The following is an 18,393-nucleotide window of genomic DNA, read 5'->3' as shown; positions in this document are numbered from 1 at the left end:
CTGATTTTGAATATTGATCAACCAGTTCTTCTTAAACTCACCACCTCAATTATATAACCTAACATTATGAACGTGTTGTTATGACACAGTATCTCATTCTTTCCTTAGCCTGAATTTAAAATCACTAAACTGAGTTTTGTAAAGTGTATTATAAAAAAGGAAATTAAAAAGAGAGCCTTTTCTTCAGAGGTTCATGAACTGAACTTCATGAACTGATCATCTCCATCCTGCATAATGAAGGCAGATCATTGTATTTTACTATGGACGGAGTTCAGACCACTTCCTTTCCTGGAGGTGTTTGGTGTTTGTACCTCTGATGGAGGAAAAGAAGGAGAGTAGGGCAGGAGCATAGCTGACATAGCTGAGGTTGAAAGTTAAGTTCCTGCACCATGTTTGTATGGGAACATCCCCAGCTTTGGGGAAGACCATGATGACTTAATGTGTACCTTAAGCAGTGGCTCAAAGACTGTGGTGTACTTATGTCCTTACTCTAGAAACTGTAACTGCATTTGTTTTCAGTGCTGCCTTTGGGAGGCAGGTGCTACAGAAAGCAATTACAGTAATTTCACGATTATAAGCAGCACCATATAGACTAAAATTTTGCTCCCAAACCGGAAGTGCGGCTTACACTCAGGAACGGCCAATATATTAACAAATTTTGGAAATTTCCCAACCTGGAAGTCCGAACCTGCAGCAGCCCCGAGCCAAGCCGAAGCCCGCCCGGCCCCAGGCAGTGGGCAGCGGGGGTGCAGTGGCAGTGCTACTCGGCCCCGGCGGGTGCAGCGGCACTGCCCGGCCCCAGGAAGCGTGGTGGTGGCAGCAGCTGGGCACACCGCATCCCCGCTTCCCGGCGGCATCAGCCGGGCACGCCGCTCTCCCTCTTCCCAGTGGCAGCGGCCAAGCACGCCACTCTCCTGCTTCCTGGAGACACTAACCGGGCATGCCTCACCCCCGCTTCCTGGTGGCAGAGGCAAGCGGGGCCGGGATCGCTCCATGGTGGCCCCCTCAAGCAGGGCCAAGCCAGTAAACCCCATGATCACGCGATTCTGTTACTAATTGGCATCTTTGTGAAAGTGCACGTGGATCCTCGCTGTGAACAAAAGTGTGGCTTATAATCTGGTGCGGCTTATACATGGACAAAGACTTAAACGTTGCCAACAACCGGAGCTGCGGCTTATAATCAGGTGCGACTTGTAATCGTGAAATTACTGTAATTGATTAACAACTAGTTTTATACTGTAGCTGAAATCTTTCATGCTTCTTGAAGACTTGTTTGATGCAGAAAAGTAGTTCTTTCTTTCTTTCTTTCTCTTTCTTTCTTTCTTTCTTTCTTTCTTTCTTTCTTTCTTTCTTTCTCTCTTTCTCTCTTTCTCTCTTTCTCTCTTTCTCTCTCTCTTTCTCTTTTCCCCTCTCCCTTTCTCCCTTTCTCCCTTTCCTCCTTCCTTTCCTTTCTTTATTAATGATGCATGTCCAGCATTCTGTTTGGAATAGATGCAGTGGTATGCCTCCATGCTGTCATTATGTGTGGTCTTTCCCAAAGGCAGTGGAAAACTTTAAGTCTGTGGGGGTTTTTTTGGTTTGGTTTGGGTTTTTTTTTGTTTTGGATTTTTTTAATTAAATTTTTTTCCTTACACCATTTCCTTCTGTATAAATTGACATCACTATCTGTTGCTGGAGGCCCATGCATTTACTTGTTTCAAATTGAAGAATTTGGTCAGGATGTAGATTTCTAATAGATCTTCAATGCAGGTTTTTTTTTTCTGCATCTAAAGTCAGACTTTTTGTTGAAAATCGGCTTTCATTTTTATAGCTCTTCTTTCATCACCAAACTTTTCTTTTTATCCTAGTAAAAAGCGTGAATAATTTCTGCAGATATCTGTCACTTAATAATAACAATACAAACAAAATCCATTTTTATTATGAAGGCAGCTTTCTAACTATGAATAATTAAAAAAAAAAAGTTTCTCTAAATATGGAGATTTTTCTGTTGCTGAAATGGAACACTTTCATTTCAACAATTTCCCGGGAAACTACAGAAAAAATGTAGAGGAAGTTTCCCTCTGATTTAGAAAAAGGTTGAGTTTTGGGGCAGCAAAACTAAGAGATAGGCAGCATTGAAGTGATTATAGTAGAAGAGACAGGGGACATTATCAGCACATAGCAGTGTATTAAAAGAGTTAGACATCTGAAATATTTTTTAAGCATTATTTTGTAAGCAATATTGTTAGGTTTTGTGGTGTGGGTTTTTGTTTGTTTTTTTAAACTTTTTTATCAGCACATTATAATAACCATAGATTAGGTAGATATATTTCCTTTAGCTTGTTATGGAATATAATTGTACAATTCTATATACAGTTGTTTTCCTTAGTGATTTGTACTTGATCTGAATTGTTTTGTTATATTCTTAAATATGACACTGATCTTGCAGAGTATTACAGTAAAGTTATCAGAGTTTTGTAAGAGTGGTTTGTGATTTGGGAGCTGTATAAATTATTCTTGCTATTTTATTAACATTTAAATTAATGAATGACAAGCTAAACTTCAGTGCATATCACATGACAATTTGATAAATACTATGGAGCTGTGAGCTCACATAGTTTGGTATTTTTCATGTGTTCTGGAGAAATTTCTGTCTTAGAAAATGCAATGCAACTGGGTCATTAAAGCCTAAAATCTGTTAGGATTTCTTTAGTTGGTAATGAAATATCTTGAAAGCTGCTGAACAGGACAGATGACTTTTAAAGCTAATTGTAATTCACTGAGGCACACTATAATCTATAGGAAAGTTCACCTCTGCACTGTTCCTGTCCAGTTGTTGTCTCAAACAATTATCAGCAAGTTATTGTTCTGGTATGAGCCATGTCATGCTTCAAAGTGAGATGAAAAAAATTAATGAGGGTGCATGAATCCTTGTTAAGTAGGTATAGTTATGCTCAGTTATGCTCTCAACATTCTTCACTATGACTGTTGAGATTGAGGCAATGTACTTTAATGAGACCATGCAAATAAATGTGCTGATTGACGGCTCTTGCTTAGCAATAAAAAATATTGGCTAAATTCGTATTTTGTTTTGGTCTAATCTTTGAAGTGCTTGTGCACATAAGGACCTTGAATTTAACTTATACTGTGGACCATTATTGTTTTTTTCTCTATTCAGTTATGTAAATCCATTTCACTGCTTTTATTAGAAACTGTATATGATATTTAATGTGGATTGCAAGGGAATCATGCATCATTTAGTAGTTAGGGAATCATTTAGTAGCAAGGGAATACTGTATTTTTTTTTCTGGGAAAAGAAGGCAGCACCTTTTCTAGAAGTTATTTTTCAAAAATGACAGAGGACTTTGTTTCATAGATTCATTAGTCCATTATCAATGATATGCAGAAACACTGAATAGTTTTTCACAAAATTATAATCAAAGACATGGTGGTATATTGAAAAAAAAAAGAGTGAAGTGTGTGTCGGATTCAACATATAAAAAGTAAATTATGCTAGACAGTAGATAAAATTTTAGTTTTTTTGAGAAGATGACAGTTTTTCTAAGCAAAACAAATATGATCAATTTAACATCTGGATTGCAGTAGGCCTACCATTGTACCAATATTAATGAAAAGTGGAATTAGCTGCAGACTGTAAAACAGGTAAATGTAAGAGGATATGGGGAATATTGAAAAAAGGATGCATTGGACTATGAGGCTATTAGTAGAGTTTCTGAAGGATCAATTTTTGGAATAATTATTAAATAGTCTCAATGATTTGTTGCATATGTTAAGAAAAGGCCGAACTTTGTGATGGCAGAATTTGGAAGCATTTTCAAATTCAAGGAGGGTAAGATGTTACAGAAACTGGATGAGTAGATGAAAGACAAATTTGAGAGCAAAGGCAAATACTTAAGTATGATTGGCAAATTTTATGTTACTTTTAAGTCCCGTTAATTCTGAAAGAGCTTGCTCTTTTCAAGTGCATTTCAAGTAATCTCAGGATATTTATACTACATGTAACTTCACTTGTTTCTATTTTAACAGAACTTTTCTCACAGAACAAAGAATTTTTAGCATGTTCAATCCCTTGTTCACATTGTTAAATGCTACTTTATTTGCCTACCTGGTACTTACCAGTATGTTATTGAGGCCCCAGCATATAGCTGATGGTTGCAGGCGGGCCAGTGCAGAGAGTGAGATAGGAAGATAGGTAGCAGTCACTAATAAGGTTGTTACTGGCTTTACTGGCTTTGCTGGCATTCCACTGCTAATAGTGAATTATGGAGACCTATATTAGCTGCCTGACTACTTAAAGTTGACATAGTATTGGTGTTTGAGAATGGAGAGTATGAGTGCAAGTGTAGCTGTATCAGAAGAAAGCAAAGAAACCTGGTAATTAAACACCTGATAAAGAATCAGTCTGAAACAAGCTTACACTTCTCCACTCCATTCCGATGCATTTGATATTGTGTAAGACCATGACATAGTTCCCTTGCCTTCCCTTGTGGTCAGGGAATTAGAACTTAGTGGAGGTTCTCATGCCTAAAATTTAACACTGAACACAAACTTTAGGTTAGCGCTGGAATCTGTGATTTTTACTTCAGTTTATGTACATATGAGTATTTTAAAATATGTATGTATTGGTTGTTTACAAAAAAAAGTAAATAAAGGTGAGGGAAGAAGAGCAGAACAAATCCTGAATTTCACAGAAACATTTCCAGTAGGGAAGCATTGCCATTAATATGTTTACAAGTCAACGTGATTTTCAGTTCTACTGTCCCAGACTCAAGGCAGATTAAATCACAGATGCGTAGAAGCTGCTGGTATCATCAGGTGGAGAGATTAAATGGATTTGAAATATTTAATTAAAAAACAAAGATCATGTTGTAGTGCTAAGATATTTTTTATGCTTTAAGAAAAGCATTAGAAAGGGAAAAGAACTGTTTCAACCACAAGAAATAAGTAAAAACTAGTCATGAATAAATTTAAGCTGCAGACTGGTTCCAGACAAGTAGTTCAGAGAGATTCAGGCATGCTTGCCTTGGGAATGCCTCTTTAAGGAACATTTTTGAACATTTTTGAAGATAGACCTAACAAAATAATGAAAAATGTATCTGCTGTGCTTTGTTTTAGGAGTGACCTAAACTTTGGACCATGAGTTCCTATTTTACATGTATTAGATGACACACTAATTGCTATTATTGTTGCAAAAATTTACAAGTAAGGGACAGATTTTCATCATTTTCATATATCTTTTCTCTCCTGCTCACATACACCACATAAGGTAAATGTTTGTCAGTGGCTAGTTTATCAGGGATGCTGAGGAAGAGGGTGAGTTGTATGTTGCCAGATGAGAAATCCACAGTGATTTGTCTTTTTTTTTTGCTTGCCTACCAGATTTTCCTGCTCCCAGGGATTGTAACTAGGGGTAAGCAGTCTCACTCTGAAGGTTCAAACCCCAGCATCTGACCTGCAAGGCCACTGCTGCTTTCAGGCAGCTATTCAGCTAATGCCATCATCCTGGAGATCTGGTCACACTGGCTGGCTATATATACCAGTATTTCATGTCTTAGGTTGGTAGCCTTTGTAATTTATCAGTCCACTGCTGACTGTGGCTCTTCATTCCGTTTCAGTCAGGATATACCAGCTCCTCCCTAGTAATCCTGGTTTGGTATTCTTGTCCATTTGCCCTTTCAGTTTGGAGTCCCATGTACTGCTGTTTCTTGTCAAAAGTTAATGATCAGTCCTTTGTCAGGTTGGTACTGCCCCTGCGTTTGTGGTTTGTGAGGCACCGAGAGTGCTGAGAGGTGAATGTGGTAGCTTTCTTTTTTTGTCCCTCTTGTGTCAGATCATTCCTGCCCTTGCACTACCCCATCTATTCTACTTCCATGTCTTGGTGTTTTTTGGTATAGTCACTCAAAGAAGTAGGTTGAAAGCCTGATCCAGTGTTTCCCTCCTGGAAATATCTTGAATTGTTTTAAGTTAATATCAGATGTTAATAAAAGAATTAAAAATAACATCAGAACACATAGAGTACCCTTTATAAAACTGTTCAGCAAAAGTACTTACAGATGAATAAATATAGTACTATATATGTTCTGCAGTGAAATTACGTCTACATAATAACAAATAAAAATTATCTTTCTTGTGAATTGAGGTATTGTTAATCTGTAAGAATATTTAGTAAAACTAATTTTGAGAGCTGGATGCTGGTGAGACTATGCAACACTATTTCACACAAGTGAAATGAACCCCATAGTTTAAAGGAAGGAGATGAGACCTTGATGAAATAATTTTTCTGTTAGAAACATATCTTCCACCTATGTGCATATTCAGATGGTACTTGTTAACTTTAAATCTTGCAATAACAAAGATAAAATCAATTATGAAAAATGTCTCTCCTATCAGTTACAGTGTACTGTTCTGAGGGAAATCACCCTTAAAAACAAATGGTTAATTGAAAATGTGAAATTTTTGTTTATAATTAATATTATAGCAAATTTCATGAATTTGTTCTGGGCCATATTTCAGTGGCAGGTAAATTTGCTGCTACTATATGGGGGGAGTCCAATTCTCTGTATTGTTTGATAGTGTTTATGTGGCTGTGCAGGGAAGTGGCACAACTGAAAACTAGCTTCTGGAATTCACTATACAGTTAAAAATAGGAAAATGGTGAAAAGCTTCTTTCAGATACATTGTGAGCTTCTGCACAGGTGGGATCACAGGATGGTGCACTTTGAGCAACAGGACACATTGATGTGCATTGATGCTGAAGGGAAGAGGCCTGGCTGATATCTTCTGGCTTGCTTCTGGTTGCATGGTCTGCCCCACTTTGGTGCTTCTTTGATTATTCCACGAGCTGATTGAACTTGCTACTTTGATAGCAAACTTCCCCCCTTCTCCCCCCATTAATTTTTTGGGCATTCTTGTCAGTTGAAGTTTTTAAAGTACATTGATTATTATGTTGCCCTTTTCATAAATTCTAAGAATACAGAAGTAAGAGGAAAGCAGAGTGTATAGGGGAAAGAATGGACTACCATTTATTTCCAGAAGTGCTCAGCTATGTCTTCATGCTGTGACTTTTGGAATCATAGAATAGCTGGGATTGGAAAGAACCTTTAAAGGCCATCTAGTCAAACTCATCTGCAATGGGCAGGGACATCTTCAATGACATCAAATTGCTCAGAGCCACATCTGACCTGACTTCAAATGTTTCCAGGCATGAAGCATCCACCACTTCTACAGGCAACCTGTTCCAGTTTTTCCTCATCCTCACTGTAAATAATTTCACCTATATATCTAGTCTAAATCAACCCTTTTTAGGCTAAAACCTTTGTCCTGTCAACTAGATACTAATTTCTGTAAGCCCCCTTTAAATATTCAAAAGCTGCAAGTTCTCCCTGGAGTCTTCTCCAAGATAAACCCAGCTCTCAGCCTGTCTTCATAGAAGTGCTGCAGCTCTCTGTTTTTGTGACCTTCCTCTGGACCTGGTCCAAGAGTATAATGATCTTCCTGTGCTGGGGACCCCAGAGCTCAATGAAGCACTCCAGGTGGGGTTTCCCCAGAGTGGAGTAGAGGGTCAGAATCAAGTCCTTTGTTCTCTTGGCCACGCTGCGTTTGATGCAGCCAGGTCGTGGATGGATTTCTGGGCTACAAGTGCACATGACCAGGTCATTCATCCACCAGCACCCCCAAGTCCTCCAAAAGTGAAAAAACTTGAATTACTGTATGTTCAAAGACTTGTAGTCTTTAAAACTCAAGGGCTGGAAACATCTGTATTAAATCGAAAGTTAAAATTTTGATGAAGCAATTTTGCCAATGTAGTAAATTAAGATATAACAATGAAAAAGATACTTCTACTTATTCTTGTGAATAAATAATAAATACCAACATTTTCAAAACTTGCCCAGTAAGAACTAAAATTAGCTTGTATGTTGGACTTTAGTCTAGAAATAAAACAAGTCCATCTTCTAGAAGCTATTTAGTGAAGTTTAAAGAGTTTTGGTATCAAACAAAGTTATGAATTCTTCATTAAAAGGTTAAAAAACCCCAAAAAACTAGTAAACTCACCTAAAAAACCCAGAACATAGTTAAGGAAATACAGAGACTGCAGCATATTAAACATATTTAACAGATGCTACATAAAATCTATAAGCAACAGAAGCCACATCTTTGAGTGTCTTTTTTTCATGCAGGTTTCACTTAGAAGTATATGCTTGTATTTTAATTCTGAGGACTTCAGTAGATTTCTGATTGTAACTGCTCTGCGATTTAGAGCTAAGGTGTTAAAATTTTCATACTATTGAATTTTAAGCATGGATAAAGATGTAAGAAAAATGCTATACATAAGTATGGTTTAGTGCATCATATCTGCCTTCCAAAGGAAAAAAAAAAAAAAGAATAACACACCTTTTTTCCCTGCTTCCAAATACTGAAGCTCTGAATTATTTCTGTTTGACCAATAATGAACTTACCTCCAAGCTGGACTTTGGGGGAATACCACATTAGAGCAAGAAACACCTTCCATGGTCAGTAGAGTGAGTTTTAGAATAGGTCAATAAAGTGGACAGTAACAGATTGCTAAGACCAGCTGATATTCATCCTAGACTTCTAAGGGAACTGAAGGATGAAACAACTGAGCTATGAACTGTGCTATGTAAACTATTACTTGAACTTATGCCAACATCAGAGGAAAGGAAGCAAGGTGATAAATGTGATGACAGTTTTAAACAAGGCTTGAATATCTACACTTGCCAAAGATTATATCAGTGGTGGACATATTGTAGATAATCAATGGTAAATGGCAGAATTAGTTAACGATTTAATAAATTACTGATATGCTGGCAAAATAGGATTTTGGGAACTGTTAGGTAAGGAAAACAAAATAATAAGTAAAACTGTCATTGTAAAAGTTCAAACTGTGCCCATATCCTGCATACTTTTTGTTGTTTCCTTTCTTCTTACTAATAAAAAGTATAGTAGAGGTGCAGCAAAACTGATCAAGATTGTAAAAATGAAGTCTTTCTTTGTGCAATGTAAATTGGAACTCCGTGCCGAAGGACTTACAGTTTAAAATTTATTAGGTGAGAAAAGCAGTTACACTAACATGTGGAAGAACAATTTGTCAGGGATTATTAAATGAAAATATTTTACTCTGGAATTCTACAAGGTCTTAAAGGCAGCTGTTGAACACCAAATAGTGGAGGCAAACAGTTACCATTCCAATTTACAATCAATAATGTTACGGTGTTTCTTGAATCAACTATGCTTCCTTTGGGTACGAGTGCACTCAAATCGGTTATTCAGTTTTTGATGCTTTTAACAAGTGATGGATCATCTTTATAAGGCCCAAGCTAAATCTTGATGGTAGGAGTATGTCTTAGAACGGGGAGATCTGGAAACTATAGAATTATGTGTCTACTAGCACTAGGCTCTTCTGCTGGGAATAGCAGTATGTTTTGATTTTCACATGGAGCAAACTCCATTGCAGCAGAAAACTCATTTCAGCCTCCCCTTTTATCTTTCCCCTTAGACAAGAATTAATGAAGTTTCAGATCTTTCCACGAGTTGAATCAGTCTTGGTTAAAACTTTCAGTTCTAGTGGGAAGCCCAGCAGGTGTTCAGATTGGAACTAAGAGAAGGATTATTCTGATTTTGTATGCCATATTCCTGTGGGCATTTTTGTTACTTCTTAACAAATAAGACTTCAAGGTTGTTTTTTTCTTCAGAATTTTGTCAGCTACTGTTAAAAAATATGAGAGTTTAATGTTCTTGGTTTAAAATGAACTATCATTTAAAACAGATCTTTTAGTGATGAGCAGTCTTTGATGTTAACAATTGTGTTCATGCAATCTTAGGTTGATTAGTTTGGAAAGCAGACTTTATCAGCTTCCTGGTCTTTTAGTGTTCAGGTATTCTTCCTACTTCTGTGGGCTATGCCTGATAACCTTATTTTATCATTGTTTTAAAATTATTTCAGTCTAATTCACAATTTCTTTTGTATTTTAAAGTAGATTGTCATGAATGACTGTGCTGGTGAACAACACAATATGAAATATGCGAGTGAGCTATAGCACCTGTGTAGTGTCATGACCTAGGTAATAGACTTGGTGCTGGCCTTTTTATTTTTATTTTCTTTTTCTTTTGCGACTAAAAGTTTGTTTTGTTTTGTAGCATGTCATGTTATAGAACAGTAGTCATGCAGCTGTTAAAAAAATCCAAGTCTTCTAAAGTTTCTGTCCCATCAGTCAAAAGACACATGTTCCTTGTCTGGCCTTTGATTTCAGCACTGACATGGCCACAACTGGAATACTATGTCCAGCTCAAGGTTCTCTAGTGAAAGACAGACTTGGATGTATTGGGAAAAGTCCAACTAAAGGGTCATGATGATGGGGAAGGGACTGATGCCTCCCTCCTGTGTGAAAAGGCTGTGAGAACCATGAACGTTTAACATGGAGAAGGGGAGGCTCAGTAGGGTCGTACCAGTTTACATAAATACCTGAAGGGAGAGTGAAAGGAGGATTGAGCCAGACACTTCTCTGTAGTGCCCAGTGACAGGTCGAGAGGCAGTGGGCACGAATGGAAACACAGGTGAGTCCTCCTGAACACCACATGTCTCTTTTTTATTACTTTGAGGGAGACTGAACACTGGCTCAGAATGCCCATGGAGGTTTTGGACTCTCCCTCCAGCCTTGGGGATATTCAAAAGCTGCCTGAATACAGTCCTGGGCACCTGGCTATAGATAGCCCTGTGTGATTAAGGGGATTGGACCAAATGTCCTCCAGAGGTCACTTCCGACCTCAATAGTGGTTGATACCAAAGCATGCCACATTTTAGCTTTGAATAACTAAGAAATTCTGCAGTATTTGTTATTTAGCTAGAACCTCATTTTCTATTAAAGATCTGTTCCTTTGATTCCAGTTGAATATTTTGCTACATGAAACACAAGATATACAGTAATTTCACGATTATAAGCCGCACCCTGTTGACGAAAATTTTGGTCCCAACCTGGAAGTGTGGCTTATAGTCCGGAGCGGCCAATGAAAGTCAGAAATTTGCCAACCCGGAAGTGTGAACCGTGAGCCAAACCACACGGGGAGGGCGGGAGCAGGCGGCCGCGGGCAGCCCCGGCTGGCAGGAGCCGCACGGGATGGGCAGGAGTGAGCAGCCACGGACAACCCCGGCCAGCAACCGCAGCACTGGGAGGGCTGGAACGGGCGGCCGCAGGAGCCCCGAGGTGCGGCCACCCCGAGCCAACCCGGATGTATGAGCCGCAGCCACCCCGAGCCAATGCGGAAGTATGAGCCACAGCCGCACCACGGCAGCCATGTGGGGAGGGCGGCAGCAGGTGGCTGCAGGAGCCGCGAACCGCGGCAGTCCCGAGCCAACCCAGAAGTGTGAGTTGCAGCCGCAGCAGCCTCGAGCCGAGCTGCGAGGGGAAGATGGCCCTGCGGCAACGCCAAGCTGCAAGGGGGAACGCCGAGCCGAGCTGAGCCCGCACGGCCCCAAGCCGAGCCAGTAAACCCTGCGATCTCACAATTTTCTTACTAATTGGCAACTTTATGAAATTTGCACCGGATCCTTGCTGCGAATGAAATTGCGGCTTATAATCCGGTGCAGTTTATATATGGACAAAGAACGAAAAGTTGCCGACACCCGGAAGTGCAGCTTATAATCAGGTGCGGCTTATAATCGTGAAATTACTGTCATTTACTTTTAAGAATTAGACTTCTATACAGATGAAGTGGGCATCTGCTTTCATAATGATGCTTGTTATGGGTACATCCTTTGAGTACATGACCCCAAGCTTGTTCTTTCATTTTTCAGTGAAGAGAGAATGCAAGATGACTCTTTTAGCTAAGAGGCTAGGAAAAGTGTAAAGTCACGTGTAATCTTCTGTACGCTCTGTTACATAGTGACAAAACAACTCTACTTAGTGATGAAATAACTCCTCTGAATGTTCTGTGTAATGTGGTTTTCAAGTTTCATCTGAAATAGGAATTCAGACTTTTAAAAATAAATGTTCAGATCTAAATGTTCAGATATATTTCTTTTGAAGCTTGTATTTCAAAGGTTTTGGTTTTTTCCACTAGGATCATGATATTAGAATATTATTTTCTTTAGCATACAGATGCACAGACATGATTTTTCTTACAAAGACAGTGGGTAGCAGATTATATCAAGACCTGTGGCAGAAAAAGAATGTGTATTGCAATTCATGAATGTAGATTATTTCCGTGGTACCAACCAAGAATGTAATTGTTTCAGAGTTTTACAGAGTAGCTCTGTAGGATCCAGTCCACAATTTTATGAAGTGCTATTCTACAGGTTTCCAACTGCAGTATTTGTAAAACAGTCCTGTCATCACTCTTTTCAGGACCCTAATTTCAGTCAGGTCATCGCCACAGATGGAGGTAGTTGACTACTATTGAATATCTATATGGATCTGAATTTGAAGGAGACAGTAAAAGCAATCTGTTTAGTATCTAAAACTCCTTTGAGATATTTGTGTGTGTATATGTTGGCAACCACATCTGTTAATTTTTGAGTCTTTGTTAATAAGGGGTGTGAAGATAAGAGGAACTGTGAAGAGGGGGAGATGCATTCTGTGTGTTTCAAAGAATTCTAGCACTTTGTTTCTTAGCCTGAGAGGGCTGAGCAGGAGCATCAGACGAGGTACCACTGACAAAACACACCTCAGGTGCTAGGGCCTTGTGTGTATCCTGCAGTGGGATAGATTTAGTGTATAGACAGAACTTTAAAGGGTGTGTAGTTTTCTGTTGTATAATAGCAGAAAAAAAAATTTTGAAAAAGTTAATGCTTTAGTAAGATCGAACTTCTGGAGCTGAGAGAACTGCCTGTGTCTTTTGTGATCCCCTGTTTCTTCTCTCATTAGCATGGTTGCATCTCACATCTGTTTCCTTCAAATAGTCACACCCTTTCTGCAGCAGCTGCCCACTCCCACTTAGCTGCTTTCTTTTTTTCCACTGTAAGCAGATGTTCCCATTATCTCTCTTCTGTATACTTTAGGTATGGTTTAGGACTGGCACTCCCTCATTTAGTGCTCCCCTCCTACCTTCAGTGGGAGATAAAAAAAGAGAGATCATGGACTGAGATAAAAGCAATTTACTGGAAACAGCAATGAGATAAGAACAGTATCAGCAATAATATTAATAACAAACGTTTACAAAAAGAGAGTGATTTGCCGGTAATTGCTCCCCAACTGGGACAGTAAAGGAGATGGTGGACAGATCATCTGCCCCCATGTTTTTCCCCCAAACCCAAGACAAAGAAAAAAATGGCATACAGATCAGTATTACTCCACCACTCAGTTTGTATCTTGGTTCCCTGGTAAAGGAATGCCTCCTCCTTCCCCCTGTTTTCCAGGAGGCAAGAGAGAGACCCATTTCCTTCCTCTCTGACCATGAGGTGAGATGGGCTTTAATAGCACAGTGTCTTGGCCATGCCCACGTGGCTCCACATGACCCGTGTCCTTGTCCAAAACCAGGACATTAGCAAAGGAGGTAAAAATTTCTAGAGACAGTAGAAGATATCAGAGTTTTCAGTGGGAAGTGCAACATCTCAAACCCGCAAGAAAAGTAACACGTGTCCTCTCCTTCTTATTCCTGCTAACTACATAAGGACATGACCTGAAATCTGCTGATGAAATATCATGTAAGTTTTCAGTAATTTAGTTTGTTGCATAGTTGTAGAACTCTGAATGCAATTCCTGCATGAGTTTTCTAGGGTAGACACGTCCTATGCTTATATGTTTTTTTTCTTACTGTTGCAAAGCCTTAAGTAGTGCTGTAACATTGTCCATAACCTCTTCCTGGGTGAAAATTCCTGAGGCTATTAGCCAGTTCATTTACAGCGTTGGTTCTTGATTTGGAAGTAGGGAATTAAGTAGTGCATGTTTAACTGTTAATTCTTTTTACATGTTTGTGTATCTGTATTATCTTAGTTATAAGACTCATAAAGAATAAATTTTGCTTTCTGGTGCTGGAGGAGGCAAACGTCTTTTTTTTTTTTTTTTTTTTCCTTTATTTCTGCCTCTACTAGTATCCAGTTTGAGGCTGTCAGGGCACATTTAAGCAAATTAGTAAATTTAAATGATTCAACTTCTTTTGATTGCAACTGCAAAGGAAATTATGTTGTTTCTTGTAAAGTTCCAAGTTTCTTTGCAAAGTTCCATAAGGTAACCGTAAAGCATTTTACTGTATTTTCATTAAGACATGAAAATTGCTAAGAACCTGTGCTACAGGGATGTACAGATCTTCTAGGAGAATCTGCAATTCTAGCATTGGTAAGATTTTGAGGCAACTCAAAAGTCATGTTTTTAAGAGTCACTGTTGTCGGTGTATAGTTGAAGAAGTTAAGGAATTTGAGAGGTCTGTTAAAATGTGTAACTGCAGGAGAAAACAGTCATGTGATTCTAGGATATGCAGCCCCTTGACATACCCTTCTGGGTTCACTAAGGGCTCTTCTTCAGGCATAATCAAAAAAACTGAACTTTTAGTGGTAACCTTTTTTTTATCCTGTAGCTTTAATATCATTCTCTTCCTTTGGAACCTGGGCTATAGAGTTATCACATTGGTGGTGAAAACCTACTTTTGCTTTCACATGTGTAGTAAGCCGGGTGTGTAGTTTTTCCTGGTACAGGAGAGTGCTAACCATTCAGTTCACAGTAATTTCACGACCATAAGGCGCACCGGACTATAAGGCACACCCCCTGGGAGTCGGCAAACTTTGCAACTTTGTAGATCACATAAGGCGCACCGGACTATAAGGCGCATGTTTTTTTTTGCCGCGAAGATCCATGCCGCCCGCAACAAAGTAGCCAATTAGTAAGGGAAACCCGCGATCGTGGAGTTTACTGGCAGGGGCTCAATTTGGAAACATTTTTCAAAGGCAGCCCCAGGCGCCCTCCCCGTGCAGTGGGCCCTGGCACTCCTGCCCACCCCCAGTGCTGGCTGGCACAGCTCGGCGCAGCCGCGGGGCCGCCTCCCCCTTGTGGCTCTGTGCTGCTGCGGTGCTGCTCCCCCTCGTGGCTCCGTGGAGCCGCCGTGCCGTTCCCTCGCTCGGCTCGGCGCTCCTGCCATGCTGCCTGTCCCTCACTGGGCTTGGCGCTACTGTCATGACGCCCATCCCTTGCTCGGCTTGGCGCTCCTGCCACGCCGTTCCCCCTCGCGACTCCGTTGTGTCGCCATGCTGTTCCCCCTCACAGCTGTGCGCAACAGTCCTGCCGCCCGCCCCTTGCTCGGCTCGGCGCACCGCGGCCCCGCCTGCACCTATCAGCTGTGTCCCCGCTGCCCCCAGCACTGCGGCCCCACTGGGCCCTATTGGCTCAGCTCCGCCGGCCCCTACCAGCTGTGGCACCGCTACCCCCAGCACTGCGGCCCCGCCGACCCCTGTCGGCTGTGGCCCCGCTGGCCCCTATCGGCTGTGGCCCCGCTGGCCACGGCACCACGGCCCCACCGGCCCCTATCAGCTGTGTCCCTGCTGCCCCCAGCACTGCGACCCTGCTGGCCCCTATCGGCTGTGGCCCCTTGGCTCAGGCCGCTGCGCACAACAAAGTAACGAAGTAGTAACGCCTGCCTGCCCGTACTGCTCCCGGTGCCTGGGGCTGCCTGGGGCCGCCCCTCACCTCCCTGCCTGCGCTGCTCCCAGTGCCTGGGGCCGCCCCTCACCTCCCTGCCCGCACTGCTCCCAGTGCCTGGGGCCGCCCCCTGCCTCCCTACCCGCGCTGCTCCCGGTACCTGGGGCTGCCCATGGCTGCCCCCACATTGCTACTCGGCGTTCCTGCGGTGCCGCCTCCCCTCGCGGCTCTTACTTCGGGGGTGGCAAATGTCGCAGCTTTGTACATCATATAAGGCGCACCGAACTATAAGGCGCACTTCCGGGTTTGGGGAAAAATTTTAGTCAAAAGAGTGCGCCTTATAGTCGTGAAATTACTGTAATCTGTGCAAAAAGAAATTCAAGGCTAAGAGGATATTGTAGGTAGACTGGGAACAGACAAAAGAGGAGTTTTGTCGCTTTGTAACACATTTTCCAGAACCCTGGTTATCAACCCTTCTTCTAAGGACTGCTTTATGTCTTAGGTTAGTGATTTCATTTTTGCAGGATACAGGTTCTTTTCTGCACTGTGGCATGTTCTCAGGAGCATCATGTTGCCTAGGAGGTGTAGAGTATAAAAGTGATTTAGGAGATGATTCAAAGTTGTGTTTCCATCTCGTCAGAAGGGACTTGAATCTGGTTCCTTAAATCCCTGTGTGAGGTCTTGAATTCCTTATCTCTGGTTGTATCCTAGACAACAAAGTTCAAAGACCTCAAGAGGTCATTTAGTCTGTGTCCCAGCTCCTAAATATCTCTCTTAGCATTTTTGGAATTAATTTCAGCTTTGGGAAATCCTCTTGATAATTCATGATTATGTCTAATTTTGTCAAGGATCATTACTGAGCTAGAAATTTTAATCCTATGTCTTCTTTCCAGGATGTCTCATCTATACCTATCTCCTTCAGAAGTCAGTAACACATTATATTATTGTAGTATGTATTCTACTCTAAGGTATTTGAAGCATGTATAACTTAATTTGAAACAATCATACTGTAAAAGGTTGGAAACTAATTTAATTTGTGAAATAGTATACAGAATTAAATAAACAGTAGCAATACATTTGGTAAATAACATTTGACAGTGAAGATTTGTGCAAGGAGGAAGAAGAAGGAAAAGTTAAAAAAAAAAGAGTATTTTTTATTATGCATTATTGTAAAATAATACAATACCAGATCATATTTAAGGAAAGATTTGTGTGGTTTTCGCTTTTTAGTTTGTTTGCATAATAATTCCTATTAATACTTTATCAAGCCTATGTTGCTATTTGCTATTTTTAGTGAAATTCTTATGACAGTTTGTGACTAATAAGAAATAAATTCAGCTTACACAATGTATTTGGGAGATCCTATTTGTATGAAATGTTTTCTATTTGTATGAATTATTAAATGAAAGTATAAGCCAAAATCTCGAGAAGTGGTACTATATGCTTATACAATCACTTTGTCTTTGTGGTATTTCATAATAATGTGATTACATCATATATTTAAAAATACATCTTTTGAGGGGGGAAGGAAAATAGACCTATGTATATACCTATATGCTATATAGGTATATAACAACTCATCTATATTCTAAGATAATATTAATTTTTTAATAAGCCGGTGATCTTTGAAAATTTCATGCATATGGTTAGACAAAAACAATCACACAAATAGATAGATGTCTCAGTGTTGAGACATACTGCTATGATTTTTAAGATTGTTACTGTTAAAATCCAGTTAATAATCCTAACCTCACCAAGGTAACCGGAGCAGGTTGCATGATATTTTAAATATCACTTATTTTGTACAAGTAACATTAGCATATTTATTCAGGTTCTATATATTTTAAATAAAAATCTAGAAGGCTAACAAGCTGAAAAATTTGACTGAAGACCAAAAGTTTTGGAATACAAGCAACACATGCAAAATCTCTACATTTTTTGTCTGTGTGTTTTATGATCTTTTGTCTATGTATTGACTACGCTTAATAGCAAATATGCTTTCTGAATTCATGAGTGTTTAGTCTAAATATTATGAATTAACCATGATTATATTTATGTTTACTTTGGCAGTAAAAAGAGAGGAGGAGGATTTTGAAGAAAAGAAATCCATTAAGAAACGAATCAAAGAATTAAAAGTTTTGGATCCTAAGATTGCGCAGAATCTGTGTAAGTAGATTCTGTTGTTTCTACTTTGTTTTCCTCAGAGTAATGTATAAATGTTGCATAAAAATACCTTTCTCTCTTGTGTGATTGCTTGGTAACCACTTCTTGTTTAAAATGTGTTTAAATATGTGCATATTGTTTTTTAAGCCCAAATGTGTGATTTGACACAACTGAAACACTTAAAAAGACCCCAAAAGCAGTTAAAGATTATTCCTTGTTCAAGACTGTACATATTGAAGTGCAAACATGCAACTATGTATCTAATTGATCCGTATTTTCAATATATTCATCAAGGAGTATTGGATGCCCCCCTTCCCTTACATGTTCCCACCCCTGGTCAACCAAAGGATGAAAAGGTCTCCAGCATATCTGCCCATCTCATGAACTTTATAGACACTAAGTGATACTCGGCATAATAATAATAATAATAATATGGTGGAATAATATGCAAACAAAGAAAATAATGTTTTGATGCAGAGATGTTCTAGAAAGTACAGGTTCCTAAATATCAGCAGAGATTAAATAAGAAATAATTGTATTATGGTGACTAAATAAAGAGTGCTTATAAGAACATTTTGTTTTCTGTTTCTATGGTTTTGGTTTGTCATGGTGCTTCTTTAAGAGAAGGCTCTGACAAGATAATGCAAAA

The 18,393-nt window shown here is 39.7% G+C and overlaps 1 protein-coding gene across 1 annotated transcript in view; it reads left to right on the top strand.

Annotated features, from left to right (window-relative positions):
* DIAPH3 (diaphanous related formin 3) overlaps positions 1-18,393 on the top strand; it is a 201,019-nt gene that overhangs the window by 47,981 nt on the left and 134,645 nt on the right. Inside the window, exon 16 of the mRNA XM_033053447.1 lies at positions 17,652-17,747. Within this exon, the coding sequence (XP_032909338.1) occupies positions 17,652-17,747 (96 nt within the window). The remainder of the gene's footprint in view (positions 1-17,651; positions 17,748-18,393) is intronic.

This window comes from Catharus ustulatus, chromosome 2, assembly GCF_009819885.2.
Source record: "Catharus ustulatus isolate bCatUst1 chromosome 2, bCatUst1.pri.v2, whole genome shotgun sequence".
In the NCBI taxonomy this organism is placed as follows: Eukaryota; Metazoa; Chordata; class Aves; order Passeriformes; family Turdidae; genus Catharus; species Catharus ustulatus.
The sequence above is the reverse complement of the archived record's forward strand: the minus strand, read 5'-3'. Positions and strand labels throughout refer to the sequence as shown.